Raw genomic sequence first — 16,492 nt, forward strand, 5'->3', positions numbered from 1 at the left:
AGGTGGTGAGGTTAAGCTTCATGCAAGGCCCTCAGATGCACAGCACACGACCTGGCGGCGGTACCATGAGTAGGCCACGGGGTCCGTAGCGCGGCAATCCGGTCACCCAGAGACGAACTGAGGGTAGCAGTGAGTAGCCCACAAAGTGTACCATCGATTGGGTGCAGAAATCTCTTTGGCACCGGGCACAGCTACACGGATGGCACTGGATTGAGTGGTAGATGCGGCGGAGCTCTGAGACTACACGTCCAGCTCGGCTCACGTCCGGACACGCCCCCCCCTTTATTAAAGATTTGTCTGCGAGCCAGATGCAGCCATCAAAAGAGCCACGTCTGGCTCGCGAGCCATAGGTTCCCTACCCCTGCTGTAGGGGGACAGTAGGACTGGGGATCAAGTTCCTTGTGGCTCTTGTATACAAAAGTAGCAATGGAAGATGCCTCCAACACTGAATAGCAAGAAAGAGAGCATGAAGCCCACATAACACTCCACCCAGCTGTTGACACCAGTGCCCAGTTCCTCAGCCTTAACGCCTTGCGGAGAAACTGCCGGAGAGTGAATGGTTTGAAGGTGCTCAATGGCCCAAACCACCTACTCATGAAGGGAGCCTTTAGAGATGGGGCAAGCACTGAGGTAATGACACCATTCCAGACCTGGAAAGTGCTGCATGTCTGACTTTTGTTTTACAGTAACCGATGTCTTCAAAGCACCACAAGTGGAAAAGAGGCAAAAAAGCTAGAAAAAGGTTAGACCTTTCTCAGGAGAGCTATAGAAAAAGACATCCATCCTTCTATGAAATTAGCAAAAAAAAAATGCTGGTAGTAAGGAGGGGTTTTCCTAGGCCTGGCCTGCAATTTTTTTTGTTTGTGGAGGATTGTGTCCAATCCATCTTTAGGTGGCAGTATAACCCGGCAGGTGTATGGCTTCCTGTGACCCTGAAGGGCCTGCAGGAAAAGGATTTTACACAACCTCTTGGCTATGTTGGACTTCTCACTATGCAGCGGTGTCCTTGGTGGGGCAAAGCCAAATAATTTTCATTGGTAAAAGCTAACATAGCCATAAATACAGTCTGCCTTCAATAGTTTCTTTCTGCAACATAAAAAAACCATCTAAAGTGTTACTGGTAAACTACCTTGATCTTCCTAGGCTTTGGGGGAACCTGGAAGCATAAAATCAACTTTGATTCTTGGTCTGTAATGACCAGAGCAATAGATTGTGAGCGTACATAATACCTTTCTTATAAAGTGTGTTATTGATGAGCCCTTGTATATTGTATTCTTCACACTCAGGCCTGCAAACAGGAGAAAGCCGGAGCCTACCCCAGCTCCAGAATCCAACGAAGCACGCACAAAGTTCGCCAGCGCCAAAGCCATCTCCTCAGACATGTTCTTTGGCAGAGAGCAGGATGCTGAGGTAAGTGCAGTGTACTCTAGAACATAACCTCTCCTAAGCACTGCATGATACTGTCATGCCAACGGTTTTTAGTGGGTTTCCTGAAACCATTACAGTACCGTCAGCTCCAGTTTGTGGACATAGATCATAGTGCGAGTGCTGGCTGTCACTTTAAACCAGCTGCTAGCAGGCTTCAACAGACTTGATTCAGCGCTGCTTGAAACTTGTTGAAGCCTGCTAGTGGCTTGTTTAAAATTATAAATTCTGCCTTAGATAAACTGTAAATGAAACCGAGAATGAACGTGCTGGCATAGTGTAGGATCCTCCCAAAACAACTTTTAATCCGTTATATTAAATATGTTGTACTCAAAGTTATATAAAGAGACACTTCTTAATTTTGGTAAGGGACATCCCATTGACCAATGAATGCACTAATCCATCTATTAGTGCTTAATTTAAAGACCAACTTCTAATATCCTTGTAAACGCATTTTGAGGCATCGCCTCTTCATCAGAGCCAGCTCACCAATACTAGGGGACACATACATGCACTCTTCATCTCTCTCCACACATACTTATAGAAACCACTTCCTTCAATTGGCATTTATTTTATACAGTAATTAATGAATTTATAATGTTAAAGCCCAGAATAGCATAATACATCTTGCTTTTTCTTATCTTAACAATTTAACTTATCAACCATTTTTCATAAACAACCTTTATCGCATTATTTACATAATCCAATCCAACACATGTGATATACAATATAGAATATGGGGCTCCACTATGTTAGGTTACCAGATACTTAGGTTACCAGATACTTATGCCTTTCGGCTATAAAATTGTACCGTGTAATCCTAAAATTGAATAACAGAATACCTCATCAGTTTCCATAACTGTATTGCTTTGTAGAATGCCGTTTTGTAGTGTCTCTGTGGTCTCCCCGAGTTTGGTGGGGTACCCACCCCCAACCAGCTCCATATCCGGCAAATTACTTACACCCATCTGTGGTTGTCTTCACATACTGCCCCTACTGGTCACCCAGCCTCCTGTAGTGCATAGGCATCTGTGATAATGATGCCTGCCCGTAGGGAGCCATCCTTGCCAGCAGGACACACTGATTAGTGTCGCAGGCTATAGCCGGCAACACTATTCATTCTGGGAAAATTCCAACAGGTTGTACACAAGTTAAGGGATCGACTTGTGTACAACCAGAGTGCCCATACATAGATTGATATTTGGCTGTTCCCTGCTAAACGACCCAAATTTCAATCCATGTGTGGCTGGCTTAACCTGAACTGGTATGTACCTCTAACTTATCATTGAGGCCTGCTGGGGTTAAACTGTTTAATCCAAAAATGTTTTTAGATAGATTCACCATCTAAATAGTTTGACCGAGGGGGTTAAGCTCTGAAACCTAGAACTGTTCATAACTGCAACAAATTCAGTTTTCCTTACAGGAAGTTTTCAGGGATGAAAGTTTAGCAGGCTCCATTGTTGGGTTATATTATAAAAGCTTTGCTGCTCTCATTGTCCATATCTCATTGCTTGCTGAATCAGTGACCCAAAACAAGCAGGCGGGTTTGAATTTCCAATGTCACTGGCTGTGCACATTTCATAGTCCATGGGCCCCCCTGGAATTTAAATCTTTAAAAGCAAGTCGGCGCTGGCAGATTCTGATTTCACAAGTTTCTGTAAAGACTCCTGCACCATTACTTAGAACTATGGTCTCCAAACTGCGGCCCTTTGCTAGCCTTTATCCTGCCTTTGGGGTATGATTCCCCACTGATTGAAGAAGAATGACTTCCCCAATGAAGTGGCCTCACTTGCCCCAATGATTTGAGGCACTGTTCCACCGACTGACCCCAACGATGGTGCACTATTCCTCCTACTGACACCAACACTAGGGCATAAATCCTACCACTGACATTAATGACCGGTACTATTCCTCCCAGGGCTGTGGAGTCGGAGTCGAGGAGTCGGAGGAAATTTTGGGTACCTGGAGTCGGCAAACAATGCACCGACTCCTAATCCTGCTAAATTTAGATTGGAATTAAAAAAAAAAAAAAGCAAGTTTAAATGTCCCAATTCACAAAATGTTATAATTAATGACTTGGTATAAGGAAACTTATAATTGAGGAGGCCAAATGTAAAAAGGAAGAACTACAGAAAGTACTGAAAGGAAGTTTTGTCTTCCTTAAAATGGATGCATGCACACATCACAGAGTCAATTATTTTGCTATTAATGTTAGATTTGTGGATGAAAATAACAAAACAATAACACGGATCCTCGGATTAAAGGACACTCTGGCACATCACACCAGTGATTACTTTCAGAAGTTAGTGGAGGGTGTTTTAGAAGATTTTGAAATTACAAAGGAACAGATTTTGTGTGCGGTGACAGATAACGCTTCTAACATGTTGAGCACAATTGAGAAGATGAACGCAGATGAAGGAAGTAACAGATATTAGAGTTAGAGGAAGACAGCTCTGCAAGTATTGGAGAAAGTTTAGAAACTGAAGAGAATGCTGACATTTTTTTAGACAACTTTGTTGAAGAAGCATTGAAGCTTGCTACTATTCATCATATGTGATGTGCTGTTCATACACTGCAACTTTCCATAAGAGATGGATTAAAAGATTGCCATGCAGATACACTAATTGGCAAATTACGGCAAGTAACTGTTGCAGACAGGGCCCCGAAAACAGATGCAATTTTGAAAAGACGTGCAGGAAAAGGAGCCATTTTGGATCAAACAACTCGCTGGGGAAGCACTTATTTCATGGTGAAGCGTTTGCTTGAACTTAAAGACTTCATAGAAGAAATGGGCAATGACAACCTTGCATTAACTGAAAGCCAGTGGACACAAACAAAAGAACTGGAGAACCTTCTTTCTCACCCCTTCACTGTCACCAAGAGGTTGCAATGTGACGATCTAACCCCGGGTAAATTCCTCTTGGAATGGAAGAGCCTGTTATATCGCCTGAACAAAAATGGAGGGTTAATAGCTGAGGGCATTGCATCTTCAATGATGAAAAGAGAGTCTTTTGCTGGAAAATGAAATCTTGTTAGCGGCTATTTATGTCGACCCAATGAGCCGACTTTTGTTGAACAGTGAACAGACTGCTACTGGGAAAAAGGCCCTCTATGATGTAGCAGTTCGCATGAAGGGATTACGACCTGAAATACCTCCACAGGATGAAGTTCTTTTAAGCAATAGTGGTAACTCAGGATCATCATCTTCGAAGAATTAGACTTTGATTGCTTCTTAGACAAAATGGAAGTTGCTAAAGGAAAGCGACATCGCATAAGCGTTACAGAACCAGTAAATGTCCAAATAAAAAAATTCCAACAGGAGTTTTATAAAGCACTAAAAGAAGTTGAAAAGTATGATCGCTCATCAAAACTTACTGTTGAAGAAGCCATCCTTGTTTATCCAGAGATCGTTAGTGATGTGGCCTGAATAGTTACTGCAATGCCACCCACCCAAGTCAGTGTCGAAAGATTAATACATATTATCAATACAGAGGAGTCGATGGAAGTACAAAAAATTGGAACATTTATCTACCGACTCCACAGCCCTGATTCCTCCCACTAGTATCAATGATGGAGTACTATTCTTCCCAATGACGCCAACAATGAGGCACCATTTCTTCCACTGATACCAATGATGGGGCACTATTTCTCCTCCTACTGACCACTGAGCGTGAGGCCATGTTTATTCTCACTGATGCTGGGCCCGAGACATTTTTCTACCCCACCGACCACAATTGGGCTCCCACAAAGCCTGAAGGACAGTAAACTGGCCCTTTTGTTTGAAAAGTTTGGAGACCCCTGGGCTAGATAATTCTTCATATACCACATGCACAGCTGTGTGAAAAATCTAGCAGGGGCACATGGCCACATCTGTTTGTTTGAGGCTTTCACAGAGGACAGAGCTAGTGTCTTGGAGATAGACAAGTGCAACAAGAAGCTAGTGGGGAACCTACTTTGACAGTAAACTTTAGCTTGTTTAGAAAGTGTATGTTGAATAAACCCATCGCAATAAGTGAACAAATTGTAGTCTTGCTGATTATTTTATTTTTTGGGGCTAATCAGACATGTGAGTATGGTCTGACTACCTTATGGCAGCTCTGAAAGCCGGGCCTCCACATCAACATAAGCACTCAGTGATTCAAACATTCCTGGTACCAATACTCATAAAGCCCATCTCCAGGCAAATATTTGCTCCCACCCCCTCTCAAACTTGTTTTGAAAAAAAAATAATAATAATAATAATTCTTCCAAAGCAATTTTAACTCCCCCTAAAGCCATCATTATGTGACCCTCTGTGGCACCTTTTCCAGAAGTGAAGTGGAGTAATCTACTGCAGTCTGGTCACTTTGGCCAGCCAGATATGTACCTAGAGGGGAGATAGGTGTATTGTTCTGAAGGGGTGTCACCCTGGCCACTTGTTTGGAGTGAAAGTATTGCGTGTTTTCATTAGTATAATTTGTTTCCCTTTTTAATATTTCTGTGACTTTCACATTTTCTCATGCTTGCTTTTCCATATTTGTATTTTAGCATTAGATGTAGGGTATAGTATAGATCCACCTTTTTCAACTAGGGTGCCTTGAGGTTTCTTCAGGGGTGCCTTGGCAAAATTCCTAAAAATTGCCCTAAAATTGTATACAAGCCAGTTGGTGGATCAAGCCTGACTTTTAGTTACACAAAGCCACAGGTTTTCATTATGACCTTCTAGCCACCGGCATCCTAGCAACCATTGATGTCATCAGTTGGTAGGGAGGATGTCGGTCACCTACACAACATCCTTGAATGGCTCTCCCCTGCCCTCTCTGTCAGCACTGGGCTTACGTTAGCTGACTGATGGAAAGAAGCTGAGCGGGAAGAGAAACCTTGGATACGAATCTGTACCTGTGTTCAAAAGTGTATTTTGCTTTGGAAGAATAAATCGCCTCTTACATTGGGTGTCCTATATGTGTGGGTGTTGCTGCATTATGTAAAGCTATTAGAATAATTTTTTTGCATTTTAGAATGGGGTGCCTCAAGACTGTCCATAATAATGGGTGCCTTGAGATTGTACTTAACTTTAAAGGGTGCCTTGACTAAAAAAAAGTTGAGAAACACTGGTAGAGAGTGGCCTTTCATAACTCCCCCCCCCCCCCCCCCCCAGAGGAACTCTTGAAATATTTTTGAGGTCTTGGGGTCAGTTGCAAAATATCACCCTTACAATGGTGGTCAATTGGAAGAATGCCTCCTTTTTCACAGTGATAGTCAGAATGCCACCCTTACAGACAGCTAAATTTAGCATTGGTATCCTGCTGCTGGCTCTGCCAAATGGCATTAGGTCTGGAACTATGCAGCAACCATCAGATGGGAGGTCAGTTATCCAGAACTCAAGAAACCCCTAGCAATCTCTGGAGGGGACCCTAGGATTCCATGGAACCCTGGTTGAGAATGGCTAGTATATAGTATTAAAAGTAGACTGTATTTTTGTAGATTAGCCTGTAGAAATAGGGAAGTTTGGCTACAATAATGGTGCTGCTCCAAGGATAAGTTCACCTTTTACAGAAACTGGCCCATGCAGACAAGTGGCTCTAGTAGTTGGTGTGGTTTGTTGTTTCAGATGCCATACCTACAGGCTGTCTGTTCCCTTTTAGCATTGCCGAAATGCATTATTTTATCATTTTTATTTAATTCCTAGTACTAAAAATGATTTTTAAAGAGTTAAGAGTTAAATATGCAGAATGTCCCACATTTTCTTTTTTTTTTTTTTTTTTCATTTTTTCTTTAATTTCTGTTTGCACTACCGTGAGCTCTAGATAAAGCAATTGTTAGCAAGGGCTTCAGTGAACATTTTTACCTGCACGTTGCTTACACCCTCTTCCAGGACAATGATTAATTGATGCTAAAAACACCGCCTTATGTCCTTGCTTGCACTGTTTCTGCCTGGCCTAACATATATTTGAATTTGCTCTGCTTGACTGGCCATCTCTTCCTCCCACTGTAACTCATCTTGTAACCTTTCTCTGCTAGTTGCTGAACAGCACCATTTATAATTTAGTGAAGGATTAATGGCTCTGTGCTCCATTCCAGAAACGATGTGCAGGCTGCACAAACTATAGATAATTGCATCATTCCAACATCATTGGAAGAATAAGAAAAAAAACGCTGAAAAATAAGCTTGACTTAGAAATATTAAAACAATTTATAATCTAGACAATCTAGTTATACTATTGCTGGTGATTTGTCAACCAGCCGCAAAGGATCACTAGTGTAAAATGGACCTAGTGTGCTCTTTGTATAGTGTACAGTACAGTACTTTTTGTCTAGAATTCCACAAATATTTTTTTTTTTTCTTAAAATTCCTAATACTTGATGCTTCATGCATTGTATACTTTTATCCATTTATTTTTTATATCAACGTTTGAGAAACTATCCCTTCGTAATGTAAATTGTGTGTGTGTGTTGTGCTCTTGTCCTATTTGAGCAATGATGCCAGCCAGGACCATCGCCCCTTTGTTTACTTTCACCACCCGGCCAGAGAATTTCCCTGGCCAGCAGCATAGGTGTGTGCAGCCTATTGCATTAGGGTGTGCACCCCAAAGTTTCAATACACATGCATGTGTGTGTCTATATGTATATGGCCCCGGTACATTACTCTTCTTGCTGGCACAGTGAAAAAGAATGGCATAGGCACTTCTCCTATGGCAGAGTAAGTCAGAGGGAGATCTTTCCCATCTACTCACTTGCAAACAAAGCGATAATGCTAATGTGCCCTAGGTGATTAGGGTGTGCCCAGGCACACCCGGCACACCTTGTGCTCACGCCTATGGGCAGCAGCTAAATGGGGCTAAGGATGGGTTACTGGTTGTGAGGACACTGGCAGCCTAGCAAACAAGTTGCCCAGTGCTCAGGCAAATGATGGGGGTGTAAGGGAGAGATTGCCATGGAAAAGGGGGAGAAGGCCACAGAGCAGCCAGGGGATAACTTGGAAGGGGTAAACGTGATGAGAGTTCACAGAGGGGAATGGGGGGGAGGGTAATGGGGAAGCTTGGGGAGATCAGAGGAGAGAGATAAGGCACACAGCAGCAAGAAGAGTGAGAGAGGATTTTGCAACATGGTTCAGCACTGGCCTGTCTCTAGAGTCTTACACCGCATTCACACTGAAGCGGCACGACTTCGGGGGCAACCTGTGAAGTCGCGTGCATCGCGACTTCGGCGCGATTTGCATGGACTTCATAAAATGAATGTCTATGCAAGTCGCTCCAGGTCGCCCCGAAGTAGTACAGGAACCTTTTTCTAAGTCGGAGTGTCGCTCCTATTAGAACCGTTTAATGTACCACACAACGGACCGCGACTTGTCAGGCTGACAAGTCGCATGACAAGTCGTATTCGTATGAATGGACTCTTACAGTTGGTCTTCATTATCTAGGAACTAGTAGTAATTCTTTAATTTGTTTCAGCAATAGTGACAGAAATAAAAAAATGACCTGAATGTGTTGCATGTTGCCAGTAACATGTATGAAACTATCGCAAGACTTTCATGCATTATACGTAGGTGAGTTTAAAGGGAGCATACCACCAAAACTGTCCTAAATGCTTTATTGAATTTCTCCTATGTGGTTTGGGCTACCCTAGGTCCAAATCAGTCTTGAGGGGTCATTGGTCAGTTAGTATTTACCTTATTACTTAGTTTCTCTCTTACTTTTCATATTGTAAAGCGCTGCGCAAACTGTCGGCGCTATATAAATCCTGTATTATAATAATAATAATAATAATACTTTTGTTTCCTAAATGTGCTGGAGCCTTGCATAGCACATTGGCGTGATTGGAGATGTTTTGGTGATATTTCGTCACTGGTTATGCATGATGCTCACAATTTATCGCTCCTTGTCTCTCTGCAGTATGAAGCTCGGTCCCGTCTGCAGCAGCTCTCCTCCAACAATGCCATCAGCTCAGCTGACCTTTTTGGAGACGCAGACTCAGTAGACACAGCAGGTACGTTCACCAATATACCGTGTCTCATGTACCCACAGGAACAAAGTAAAAAAAAAAAAAAGACTTGGGTCTATGCTTTTTTTGGGCTTGTAGCAGGAGAGGAATCTTGTCCTATTGTCATGCTTCTGTGGGGTCTAGATAAGACTACCAATTACACACAGTGCCGCCCCATCTAGCAGTGAAAGTGTTTTGGAAAGGTAGCTGTAGCAGCACAAAAAGTTACGAAGAGCACATAACCTGTTTGATAACTTGCCAGTTTGTAATGATGATGGTTTTTTCATCCGGTTGTAGATCTCCTTTGAATCAGTCCCTAAATTTAGGGCCTGCTTTGTTTATGCCTCATAGATCCCATGGAGAGAAATACTAGGGGAGGCATCATCCACTGTCCTCAGTTCTTTGACAATTGCCCTAAAAAATAGCAAAACTGGTTCATATTCTTAAAAATTACATGATATCTGTTATGGGACAACAGAGTTTATTTGAAACACTGATCAATATAAAGTGGTTGTAGAGTTTGACTCTTTTTTTTTTTTTTTTTTTTTTCTTTACCTTCTAAATTCTATTCTGCTCTCCCGGGTCTACTCCACCTCATTAGCTGAGACACAGCAGTGAGAGCCATTGGTTGTTTGCCGCTACTGTCAGTCACAGCCTGTGAGCCAATGAGTGGGGGAGGGGGGCAGGTTGAGCCCCTATCTGTGTGTCTTATAGAGACACAGAGTGGGGCTCAGGAGCGAGCATGCACAAGCCCCCCCCATAGCAGCGGCTTGCTATGGGGTGCTCAAAGAAGAGGAGGAACCAGGAGTGCCGATGAGGAACCTGAGAAGAGGAGGATCGGGGCTACTCTGTGCAAAACCATTGCACAGAGGAGGTAAGTAGCAGATGTTTGTTATTTAAAAAAAAAAATATTACTTTAACCTTTAATGTCACTTTAGCATCAATTAAAATTTGTGAAACAATTATTACATTGGCTTAATGCTTTATTTTGCAGGTGGAGTCTCATTGGGGAATGTTCTGCCATCTGCCGATATCACCCACTTTAAGCAGGGTGTGAAATCTGTTGCAGGCAAGATGGCTGTATTGGCAAACGGTGTCATGAACACCTTACAGGTAACACAAAGGGGCTTGTAAAGGAATCTGTCAGGATGGATTTTACCTGTCACAACAGAGGTTCTCATACCCTGCTAGATGTGCCATTACATCATCACTGTAAAGGATGCTGCTTTGCCCTGAAACGAATGTCCCTGCCTTCGACTCGGGTAATGTCAGCCTCCAGTACTGAAAAGGAGCTTCAGCTGTGACAATAAAAAGCCATCAGGACAGATACAGATTTTATATAAAAGTGTAAAAAGAATGATTTGTACAACGCAGAAATGTAATTGACGCTAATCTACTCACTGTGGGTTTCTGCATGGCTCTGGTGCCATGTTGCTAAATGGCCATAACCTTTCAATTATAGGTTGTTTTTTTTTGTTTTTTAAGATATGTAATTTTGCCTATTCAGGGCCAAATGACCCTCTCTGTGTAAAGAATGCACCAAACCCCCATCTCCCCCCAACCTGCTGATATGTGCCTCCCAAGTGCTCTCCTTCAGCTAATTTACTTCCAGTGGTTACCACAATACCCAGTGTTTTGGGGTGTTTGTTTTTTTTTTTTTTGTTTTTTTTTTGGTTTTCCTCCTTTTTTATTGAATTCAATGTTAGATTAAAAAATCCACACTTGATACAGATCATTTACAAGTCTTAAAAAAAATAAAAAAAGTTGCATCTTAAACATTTCTCACCCTCCCACGCCCTTTTACAAAAGCTCTTTAAAATATCTTCCGCCAGTCGCTTGAAGAGATGAATTTTGATCCAACAAAGTAGAACTGTTGAAAAGGACTCGGTCCTATAACTTTGTATTAAAAAATAAAACAAACTCCTACTTCACAGGCTCACATACTACAAGAAACGAGAACAAAACAGTCACAACATATGCAGGTGCAAGATTAAGTCTCCTGGTATAAATATTCTCCAAAGCTCTATACAAATTTAATCCCAGTTACACAGCTTGCTTCATTTCATAATGAATCTGGTATACAAGTGTTGAGCACACCAGTCACATGGGACTCCGAAAGATTTGATCCAGTTGACTTTTCAGATCTATGAGTTGAGTTCTTTTTGCATTCATCTCCTTCATTTCAGCCTTTTCATAGGGGCTTCTCTTTCTACTGATCAGAACCAAGACTACTATTCCTGCAATAATCGCCACGATCATCAACACAATTACCGCAATCACACCCAGGGTCAGATGCTTCATGCTGATTTCATGGGGCTTCTCATCAATGTAATCAATAACAGATTCTTTTACACCAAAGCTCTTGCCATTAACAGTGAGTTGAAATGGCACATCTGAAGTAATGGATGGATCGCCTTTGATATCTTTCTCCATGTAGTAGCCAACATCAGCAATGTCCGTATCATTCGCTTGTTTCACTGAAGAATTCTGCTTTAGATCTATGTAGATAAAGTTTTCTTCAACATCAATGTATTTTGAAGGCAGGCTATATCTGGAAGTAATCAGGCTTTGCAGAGCCCCTTCAATAGATGCCACTTTATCAGCGTTGTTGCGCTTTATCAGCATGCCACTAATGCCACTTTATCAGCGTTGTTGCGTATCATCTCAATCATCACCCAGTAAGTTCTAACCAGCTCTGAACACTTCCAGTTTTTGTCTCCTTTGTCAGTTCTTCTAACACCAGAGTTCACACACCAGCATGTGTCTGTGTTGCTACACTGCCTTGCTTTAAAGATGCCGTTATCCTCACAGTCTGGATTGTACAGCCCATCATTGTCGATTAGAGCATTTGGAGGTCTCTGTCTTCTTCCACCCTTGCTTCCAATGCTCTCTCTCTTTTTGCCAGCATTTATGGAACAGTTTGTTACAGTCCACGCCTCTGCACCTAGTAGAATGGAACATTGGCAGTTTTGTCCAGTACCATTTTTGTCACACTTTGCATTTACAAGGTTCTTGCAGTTGCAATTTTGGCTTTGAGCTTGGCCTAGGAGGGTGAAGCAGAGCAGGCTAGCGGCCAGGCTCAGCATGGTGAAGATCTTCATGGTGTGATCGGTGGATGACTTCTCCTTGATGTCCTCCTTGGTTCAGCAGTCCTCAACTAAGTCACTTCCTATTCCTCCTCCACCTAGACCAGGTCCCTGCCTTATTCACAAACAAGAATGAATCTCTGATAACACCGGGATACAGAGCACAGCCCCTTCCCCCGAAACCAGCACCGTACGCAGGAGACTGAGCAGAAGATAGAACTCCTGAATCACACACGGACTCCCTCATACTCCAGATTAATGTCCCCACTGGTTCCTGGCTGGAGGTGCACTATGAACCATAATACACATTGCTTAAAGGCTGAAGTTATATGATTGACTGCTAGGCCTGAGAGCTGCAACATTGGATAAAGCCACATGCTTCCCCGTGGTTAGAAGCACTGGGCAAAATGAAAGAGGGGGGTTGCTGGGGTGGTTAGTATTAATGGGTTTGGGGGGTGCGCTTTTTCTTGTAACTTTTTTAAATGCTAATTTTGGACCCCGTTTCAAACCTAAATCCTCTAAAAATCTAAACTGAATCTGTCAGGAAACAGCAACAAGGAAGCTGTAGTGGTCAAGAAGTATTTAACAAATATATTGTCATAGGTACTAAAATGGTTATCTCAATGCTAGGTGCTGGTTGTTATTTTCTCCATTGAGACTTCCGATTTCATTACTAATTACAAAGTAGTTGGACTGTGGACATTGACTGTGTTCATCTAATGTTGCATCAAAACTGCCCTTGTCCTGAAATGTGATCTTCATAAGGTTTAGACTGATAAGAATTCAACTGTATGGATTGAAAGACTTTATTTATATATTTTGTAGCTCCATGCTTCGTTTTATTAAAATTAAAATATACAAAAAATAAAATAAAATGCTAGGTGCCTGGTTGTAATGCCATTCCTTGAACGTCAATACTTAAGTTCACTAGCCCAGAACAAGCATTCAGCAAGTGAAGTCAGAACATCTGATGTTCCAGCCCAGTGTCTCTGTCTTGGTGCTGGATGGGACTGGCATTATTGCCATGCAGCTAGCAATTTTAAAAGGAGGCACTAATGGCACCTGCCCTTGTTTTCTCAATGCTGGTTTCCTTCAAAAGATCCTAAAATAATGGGTGCTGGCTATGGGGCTGTGGACCCCCTTCTACTACTCCAAAAGTTAGTCATTGTTCTTGAACAATAGATTTAAATACCAGGAAAAATTCCCTGTCCATGATTAAATATTGCAGAAAGAGTAGGATCATGCACCTTCAAAAGCAAGTCAGCATTGTCCTGGAAAAGATGCACACTAAGTATTATACACCGCCTATATTATGATTATTATTCTACAGGATTTATACAGTACTAACAGAATAGACGGACAGAGTACAGTTATAGTACAGTTTATTACAGGAGGAATTGGAGAGCCCTGCTCATAAGAGCTTACAATCTAAAAGGGAGGGTCAAGTGATGCAAAAGGTAAAAACTGGGGGGGGGGGGATGAGCTGATGGAGAAAATAAAAGTACAGTTGTTAGGAAAGGCTTTTCTGAAGATAAATTTTTAGGGATTGCCTTAAAGTGGACAGAGTAGGAGATAGATGGAAAAATTGGGGTAGGGAGTTCCATAGGATGGGAGAGGCTCTGCAGAAGTCTTGGAAGCAGGCATGGGAGGAGGTGTCAAGCGAGCTAGAGAACAGGAGGTCTTGGGAGAAATGAGGAAAACAATTTGATATTTGTAATAAATAAATGAGGGTGTCCTGTGTATATATTTTTTGCTAAACCTTTTTTTTTTTTTTTTTTTTTTTTAAATGCATAATGGTGCATACAAATAAAAATGCTAAACTTATTTTATCCCCCTTTTCTAGGATCGATACAGTTCCTACTAAGTCATCAGGGAAGAATGTGGAGTGCACTGCTGTAGCATCTTACCAATTTACCCACCAGATAAGGGCTGGGGAAATAGAGGGGTCAGACTGGGAGAGAGTGACCTGCTTCTCTCCAGCAAGTGGCGATGGCACCCCTTCTTTGGAGAGGACCGCTTCAGTATTTCTCAAAACAACACTGGATCATTTCCCCCTCTTACAGTGTCTGCTGTTGCTTATTCCCATCAGCTGCTCCCAATCTCCCCGGAGGATTTGCTGCTTCCCCTTCCTGCTAGGGACGCCCAGAGATTGTGCTTTTAATGTGTGTTAGTGTGAGATGATATATGGGGTGTGTTGTGGAGGACCCCAATAATGTTGCTGCAGACAGGATGTATATGTAACAGATGATAAATGTGCGTAGTGGACAGGATGAGTGTGTGCAGTAGGGGAGGGTATTGGGAACCTCATTCAGAAACTCTACTGACTGTTACTGTCTGGGTGAGGCCTCCCGTCTCTCTCATTGAGTGAAATCCTATCATGTGATTTTATTAACCCCTTGTGTCCCAGCATTACTTTTTATGTCATTTTAATCCTTTTCATCTGGACTATATTGGGACACGGAGACTATGCAGGCCCTGACATGGCAGGTGAGGCAATTAGAGGCTGGTTGCATGAGTATTTATTTTCACGTCTCTTGGTAGACCTGCGATTGCCGATCACGTGTGAGGTAGGGGATGTAAATTGCCTTGAAAGCCACATACAGTGTTTACCAGATAGAATTAAATAAAAATACTGAGGCACAATGACTTTGTCTTTTTTTCTTTGGACGGCAGGAAGATTTGATGGTTCATGTGAAAATATTCCAGTCTTGGGAATAAAGCCCTCCATTTTTAAGGGTCTGCTATGTGTCTTCAACAAGACAAAAGAAGTTCCCCCAGGGAACTTCTTTTGTCTTGTTCTTTTCCATAGTGTGGGGTATTTAGCATCTTTTGCCTCCGCATGTGGTACAAACCCCTTTTTTTGCTATGTGTCTTCTTACTTGACTTAGCTGAAGCCGATAACTCCTTATGGCCTCTGGTAGCCCCTGGGGTCAAGCTTAAAGAGGAAGTAAACCCTCCTCTGCAACTTTTACCTATAGGTAAGCCTTATCATAGGCTTACCTATAGGTACTGTAAATATCTCCTAAACATGTACCGTTTAGGAGATATTTACCTTACATGCAGCCAGTGATGTCACTGGCGCATGCGCTCTGAAGGAATGGCCGCTGGTGCCGTTCCTTCAGAGCTCCGTGTCGTGACCGTCGGCTCCCGCGCACGTGCGCGGGAGTGACGTCACCGCGGCTCCGGCCAATCAGATGGCCGGATGCCGCGATCCCGGAAGACGGGCGACTGGACATGTCGTCCGTCATACAGGTGAGCGGACGGCATGGCGGGGGCTCGTTCTAAGGTAAGTATTTCATAATGAGCTAGTATGCGATGCATACTAGCTCATTATGGGTTTCTCTTGCAGGTTGCAAAAAGAAAAAAACAATTTTTGGGGGGTTTATAACCTCTTTAACTGCTGTGGCATTGTTTCGGACCCCGGCATTACACAGAAGTCATTTTCAGAGCAGAGGTGATCATCATCCATTGCACCACAGAAGAGATGTGGTGTGCTGAACTACATTTTACATTGCTATTTTTTCACCCTATGTGGATGATGCCTCAGTTGCACACATAACCACTTGTTAGTTTTATTGACTAGCGTTTCGTGTCTTGTTTCCAAAAATAAAGAGACCCTGTACTAAGAAAAATAGGTAGGGCAGCATTGGGAGCTTCTCAGATTTTTAGTTGACTGTCTTTCTCCAATTTCAGTACTTTGAGTCACTAACCTAGGACAAGCATACATCAAGTGAAACAATCTTCAGATCTGCATGCTTGTTGCTGGTCCATGACTCAAATTATTGCAGCCAAAGGACCAGCTATACAATTGGTTTACTAGCATTTGCAGGTTGGTTGGTCAGCAGTGGAAGCCCAATGTTTATCTCATGGCAGGATTGCTTTGAGCAGAATGTAAACTACAAGCTCAGCAGGTTGCATGTTTTCATAAAGTCAATATAAAGAGTGGTTATGGGTATATGTATGCTTCCTAAGGCTGGCCATACACTATACAATTTTCTTATTCAATTTCCTTTAGATTTACC

The 16,492-nt window shown here is 42.5% G+C and overlaps 2 protein-coding genes across 3 annotated transcripts in view; one reads left to right on the forward strand and one right to left on the reverse strand.

Moving 5' to 3' along the window:
* The window catches only part of ARFGAP2 (ARF GTPase activating protein 2), a 46,010-nt gene extending 30,897 nt beyond the window's left edge, over positions 1–15,113 (forward strand). For both annotated transcript variants that reach the window (XM_082270335.1, XM_082270336.1), the window contains 4 exons: positions 1,287–1,410; positions 9,297–9,390; positions 10,379–10,497; positions 14,314–15,113. In XM_082270335.1, the coding sequence (XP_082126461.1) occupies positions 1,287–1,410; positions 9,297–9,390; positions 10,379–10,497; positions 14,314–14,334 (358 nt within the window). In that variant the 3' untranslated portion in view covers positions 14,335–15,113. The remainder of the gene's footprint in view (positions 1–1,286; positions 1,411–9,296; positions 9,391–10,378; positions 10,498–14,313) is intronic.
* On the reverse strand, positions 11,483–12,485 carry LOC309565510 (epithelial cell adhesion molecule-like; the record flags this gene model as incomplete). The annotated part of the gene is given in 2 exon segments (XM_082270480.1): positions 11,483–12,026; positions 12,029–12,485. Coding segments are annotated over 2 exon segments (999 nt in total). The 3' UTR covers positions 11,483–11,484.
* Positions 15,114–16,492: the final 1,379 nt, after the last annotated feature.

This window comes from Pelophylax lessonae (assembly GCF_965119305.1).
Source record: "Pelophylax lessonae genome assembly, chromosome: 10".
Taxonomy (NCBI): domain Eukaryota; kingdom Metazoa; phylum Chordata; class Amphibia; order Anura; family Ranidae; genus Pelophylax; species Pelophylax lessonae.